The sequence below is a fragment of the Rhinopithecus bieti genome, unplaced genomic scaffold (assembly GCF_001698545.2).
Source record: "Rhinopithecus bieti isolate Rb0 unplaced genomic scaffold, ASM169854v2 scaffold_41082, whole genome shotgun sequence".
Taxonomy (NCBI): Eukaryota; Metazoa; Chordata; class Mammalia; order Primates; family Cercopithecidae; genus Rhinopithecus; species Rhinopithecus bieti.
In genome coordinates, this window is record NW_016817890.1 from 92,715 (window position 1) to 98,485 (window position 5,771).

General features: G+C 42.3%; 1 protein-coding gene across 3 annotated transcripts in view; it reads left to right on the plus strand.

Annotated features, from left to right (window-relative positions):
* Window positions 1–5,771, plus strand: part of TAF12 (TATA-box binding protein associated factor 12) — a 39,993-nt gene that overhangs the window by 21,388 nt on the left and 12,834 nt on the right. For 2 of the 3 annotated variants that reach the window (XM_017856462.1, XM_017856463.1), the window contains exon 2: window positions 2,594–2,845. In XM_017856462.1, coding sequence (XP_017711951.1) covers window positions 2,678–2,845 — 168 coding nt within the window. In that variant the 5' untranslated portion in view covers window positions 2,594–2,677. Of the gene's footprint in view, window positions 1–762; window positions 848–2,593; window positions 2,846–5,771 lie in introns of all 3 variants that reach the window. The other variant, XM_017856461.1, reaches the window with a different exon arrangement.

The window sequence follows — 5,771 nt, forward strand, 5'->3', positions numbered from 1 at the left end:
AAAAAAAAAAAAAAAAAAAAGAAAGTCAGACAGTGTGGTGAGGAAGAACTCAGCACTAGGGACAAGAGTAGAATAGATACAGATAGACATTTATGTTACCAACTTTTACCAAGTTCTGAAAGCCATTGACATAATTCCTGCAGGCTCATATCCCACAATTTTGCCCAATAAAAATATTCCATATGCTATTAGTTTATCCCTAACAACAGACATTCATTTTATAAGAAGATGGTTTATATGTGCCATAATCATCATTAATTAATTTTCTTTTTTTTTTTTTTTTTTTTTTTTTTTTGAGGCGGAGTCTCGCTCTGTCGCCCAGGCTGGAGTACAGTGGCCGGATCTCAGCTCACTGCAAGCTCCGCCTCCCGGGTTTACGCCATTCTCCTGCCTCAGCCTCCCGAGTAGCTGGGACTACAGGCGCCTGCCACCTCGCCCGGCTAGTTTTTTGTATTTTTTAGTAGAGACGGGGTTTCACCGTGTTAGCCAGGATGGTCTCGATCTCCTGACCTCGTGATCCGCCCGTCTCGGCCTCCCAAAGTGCTGGGATTACAGGCTTGAGCCACCGCGCCCGGCCAATTAATTTTCAAAGTTGCTTATGAAAGAGATGGAGATGTTTGTCTTGGCTCCCACTAAGGAAAAGGAGATATCTTTCTCCACATCCAGTTTGCTTGGATCCTGGTTGGTGAAGATGTACGAGGCCATGCAACTAAAATGGTTCCATGGCAAGGATGGTGCTTGATGCCAGTTGTTCATTTACAGGTAGCTTTTGAAAATGGCTGCCTCTCAGTTCACCGGGCTCACAGCTGTTGCTGATGTAATTAAAGATCTAGACACTCAGATAGCTGTAAGTAAGTTTGAGGCTACTGTGAGCAGAACTTGGTGAATGTGCTTCTGATCGTGATGACACCCAAGCTGACCTCTGCAGAGTCAACCTCATGACTCTAAGATTCAGGAGTCTCAGCTGCTCCAGACTAGGGTTTCTGCATGTACTTAGATTGCTAACACTCAGAAAAAAATTGCTCTTGATAAAGAGTTTACTTTTAACAACTGCTGAAAGTTATGTTTATTGGGCATAGCCCTGACATAGACTTAAGCATGTTTGAAATGCCAAAATGAACTAGTCTGTATTCTTAAGCTTTGTGACTGATTTTTTAAAGGATGTGATTGTGCTATGACTTATTTGAATTTAACATTATTTGATACTTTAAAATAATGCATGTAGTACTTAACCTAGTATTTTACAAAGTTCTCAAAACGTCTTGCTTATTCTAGTTTATTTATTTATTATTATTTTTTGAGATGGAGTTTCGTCAACCTCTGCATCCCAAGTTCAAGCAATTCTTCTGCCTTAGCCTCCCAAGTAGCTGGGATTACAGGCGTGTGTCACTACGCCCGGCTAATTTTTTATTTTTAGTAGAGTTGAGTTTCTCCATGTTGGTCCGACTGGTCTCAAACTCCCAAACTCAGGTGATCCACCCCCCTTGGCCTCCCAAAGTGCTGGTATTACAGGCATGAGCCAACTGCGCCCAGCCTCTAGTTTATTTCTATTTTATTTCATTTTATTTTTAGATAGTGTCTCTGTCACCTAGACTGGAATGCAGTAGTGGTGTGATCATGGCTTATTGCAACCTCAACTTCTTGGGCTCAGGCAATCCTCCTGCCTTAGCCTCCTGAGTAGCTAGGACCACATGCTACCATGTCCAGCTAAGTGTTTTTTGTTTGTTTGTTTGTTTGTTTTTGCCAGTGGGGCACCGAGTCTCATTCTGCTGCCCAGGCTGGAGTACAGTGGCATGATCTTGGCTTACTGCAAGCTCTGTCTCCCGTGTTCAAGCAATTCTCCTGCCTCAGCCTCCTCAGTAGTTTGGAGGGATTACAGGCATGTGCCACCATGCCTAGCCAATTTTTTTGTATTTTTAGTAGAGATGAGGTTTCACCATGTTGGTCAGGCTCGTCTTGAACTCCTGACCTCAGGTGATCTACCCACCTTGGCCTCCCAAAGTGCTGGGATTACAGGTGTGAGCCACCACGCCCAGCCCCAGCTAAATTTTTACAAAGATAGGGCTTCCCTATGTTCACCAGGCTGGTCTCGAGCTCCCGTCTCAAGTGATCCTGCCACTTCAGGCACGCAACATACTGGGATTACAGACATGAGCTACTGCACCCAGCCCTAGTTTATTTTTGTACATAAGATTTTTCATTTCATTTACTTTCTTCCTTGTTTCAATTTTGTGGACTATTTCATTTAACATTTGGAGATGAGATGGTTTCTAAAATCAGGTGAGAGTAATAAACATTGTTCATTCCCTATTTTTAATGTGTGGGTATTAAATGGTCACCATTCCATATATACTGAAGAACCCTCAAAGTCTAACAGACCTCATTTTACTTACTTTTTTTTTTTTTTTTTTTGTTTCCCTTTTTTGCCCAAGGTGGTTTTAAACTCTTGGGCTAAAGGTCTCCAAACCACCTGGGCCTCCCAAAGTGCTAGGATTACAGTTGTGAGCCATTGCACCAGGCCTCTTTTTACTCTCAAGATTCATCCTTTATTACAGGTTCTTCTAGAGCTAATTCTTGTGCTTTTCTTCTCCAGTTAATTGGCCTTGGTCCTCACAGCTCCAAAAAGAAACAGGATCTCGATAAGCTCTATGAGCTGAAGTCCAAAGCTCGGCAGATTATGAACCAGTTTGGCCCCTCAGCCCTAATCAACCTCTCCAATTTCTCATCCATAAAACCGGAACCAGCCAGCACCCCTCCACAAGGCTCCATGGCCAATAGTACTACAGTGGTAAAGATACCAGGCACTCCTGGGACAGGAGGTCGTCTTAGCCCTGAAAACAATCAGGTATCATCCTCTTACTCTTTCTTCTCTGTGCCACCTCTTACCTATTATTTCAACCTGTAATACTTTAAGAGATGTCTATCTCAGATGCTGCTTTTTTATCTTAGCTGAAAAGGTCTTTTCCCTCTTTTGGATTTCTAACTTGTTTTGGTTGTTTTAATATAAGTAGAGAGTTTATTTGGGCCAAATTTGAGGACTCCCAACTCAGGAGACACAGATTCAAGTTGTCCTGAATATATACTCCTCTAACATTCTTTAGCAAATTATCATGTACAGTGTTTATTAATTACTGTGTTATATATGGTTGTGTGTATGCATATATCCATCCATCCATACGTACATACATACACACACAATACCTTGCCTATGAAAGGTGTTTTTTTCTTTCATTTTGATAAGTACTTTATATACATGTTAACCATGTAGTTGTTAAATAAAATAATAAATTGATTCATTATTCCTATGATAAAAGTACTCTTGCTTCTAGTCATTCCATCTTCTAGTTCATTCAGTTGCTGCCATTGTTAATTTTCTTCAGTGATTCTAAAATCTGCTCCATTCTTTCTACCCATAATTCTGATTCTGCCCTCCAGAACCACAAGAAATAAGTATAATCCCTTTGACTCGTTTTTTGTAGGCTGTGTAGAATGGATGAGTTGGCCCAGTATTTCAAGGGAATGAGTGGAGGGACTTGCAAAGGTTAATGAGAGCGGGTTGAACAGTCAGGATATCAACCTATGTTGAATATGGAGTCTGTTGTAGAAAACAGAATTTAAAATTGTGTAGGTAGGGCAGAACATGGTGGACCTGTACTAATAAATTTCCATTGGAACTTTTAGGCAATATACGATCTTTGCAGATATTTAATAAAGGAGTAAAAGTAACATAATAAAAATAGTGTATCCCATAGAGGATTAACTTGGCAGTAAGGGGACAGGATGGGTAAAAAAGGGGGTTAGACTGGGTGGATGACCAATTCTAAGACTTTTGCAATAAATCAAGACATGTAGTGAAGGCTTGAATTAGGTGATAATGATAGAATGAAGAAGAATGGATGGATATGAGACATCATTAACAAATATTTATTCATTTTTTCTTTAGAGAAAGGGTTTTGCTCTGTTGCCCAGGCTAGAGTGCAATGGTATAATCATAGCTCACTGTAGCCTCAAATTTCTGGGTTCAACCGGGCATGGTGTCTCAAGCCTGTAATTCCAGCACTTTGAGAGGCCAAGGCAGGCAGATCACGAGGTCAGGAGATTGAGACCATCCTGGCCAACATGGTGAAACCCCGTATCTACTAAAAATACAAAGAAATTAGCCAGGCATGGTGGCGGGCGCGTGTAGTCCCAGCTACTTGGGAGGCTGAGGCCTGAGAATGGCGTGAACCCGGGAGGCAGAGCTTGCAGTGAGCAGAGATTGCTCCACTGCACTCCAGCCTGGGCGACAGAGCAAGACTCTGTCTCAAAAAAAAAAATTATTTTCTTGGCTGGGTGCAGTGGCTCACGCCTGTAATCCCAGCACTTTGGGAGGCCAAGGCAGGCGATAACCCAAGGTCAGGAGTTCAAGACCAGCCTGGCCAATATGCTGAAACCCCATATCTACTAAAATTACAAAAATTAGCCTGGTGTGGTGGTGCGCGCCTGTAGTCCCAGCTACTCAGGAGGCTGAGGCAGAAGAATCACCTGAACCCAGGAGGCAGAAGTTGCAGTAAGCCGAGATTGCACCACCACACTCCAGCCTGGGTGACAGAATGAGATTCCGTCTCAAAAAAGAAAAAAAAGTTACTTTTTTCCTTATTTCAAAAATTATACATGTTTATCACAGAAACTTCAGAAATACACAAAGAATAAATAGCCCATAATTCTAATGCCACCACCCTAAAATAGCCATGGTTAGCATTGTAGTGTATGTCTTTGGGTGTTTTTATTTTTTTCTTCTGTCTCTCTCTCTTTCTTTTTTGAGACAGAGTCCCGCTCTGTCACCCAGGATGGAGTGCAATGGCATGATCTTGGCTCACTGCAACCTCCATTTCCCAATTCAAGCTGCTCTCCTGCCTCAGCCTCCCTAATAGTTGGGATTATAGGCGCCTACCACCACGCCCAGCTAATTTTTGTATTTTTAAGAGAGACGGGGTTTCACCATGTTGGTCAGGCTGATCTCGAACTCCTGACCCCAGGTGATCCACCCACCTCCCAAAGTGCTGGGATTACAGGCGTGAGCCACCACACCCAGCTCTTTTTTTAATTAATTAATTTTTTTTTAAAGTGGAATTTTACTAGAAGGTTTACAGCAGGAAAGAAAGGAAAGTACACTTGGAAGAGACTCAAATGGGCACTAAGGAGGTCAAGTGCCTAAGTTTTTCTCTTTTTTTTATTTATTTTTTATATATTTTTTAGATTTATTTTTTTTGAGATGGAGTCTCACTCTGTTGCCCAGGCTGAAGTGCAGTGGCGCAATCTCGTCTCACTGCAAGCTCCGCCTCCTGGGTTCACGCCATTCTCCTGCCTCAGCCTCCCAACTAGCTGGGACTACAGGCGTCCACCACCATGCCCAACTAATTTTTTTTTTGTATTTTTAGTAGAGACAGGATTTCACCATGTTAGCCAGGATGTTCTCAGTCTCCTGACCTCGTGATCCGCCCACCTTGGCCTCCCAAAGTGCTGGGATTACAGGCGTGAGCCACTGTGCCTGGCCATTTTTTAGATGTTTTTTAAAAATAGAGATGCAGTCTCGTCATGATGTCCAGGCTGGTCAAGTCCTGGGCTCATGCAGTCCTCCCACCTCAGCCTTCCAAAGTGATGGGATTACAGGCATGAGCCACTGTGCCCAGCCGTCTTTCTTTCTTTCTTTCTTTCTTTCTTTCTTTCTTTCTTTCTTTCTTTCTTTCTTTCTTTCTTTCTTTCTTTCTTTCTTTCTTTCTTTCTTTCTT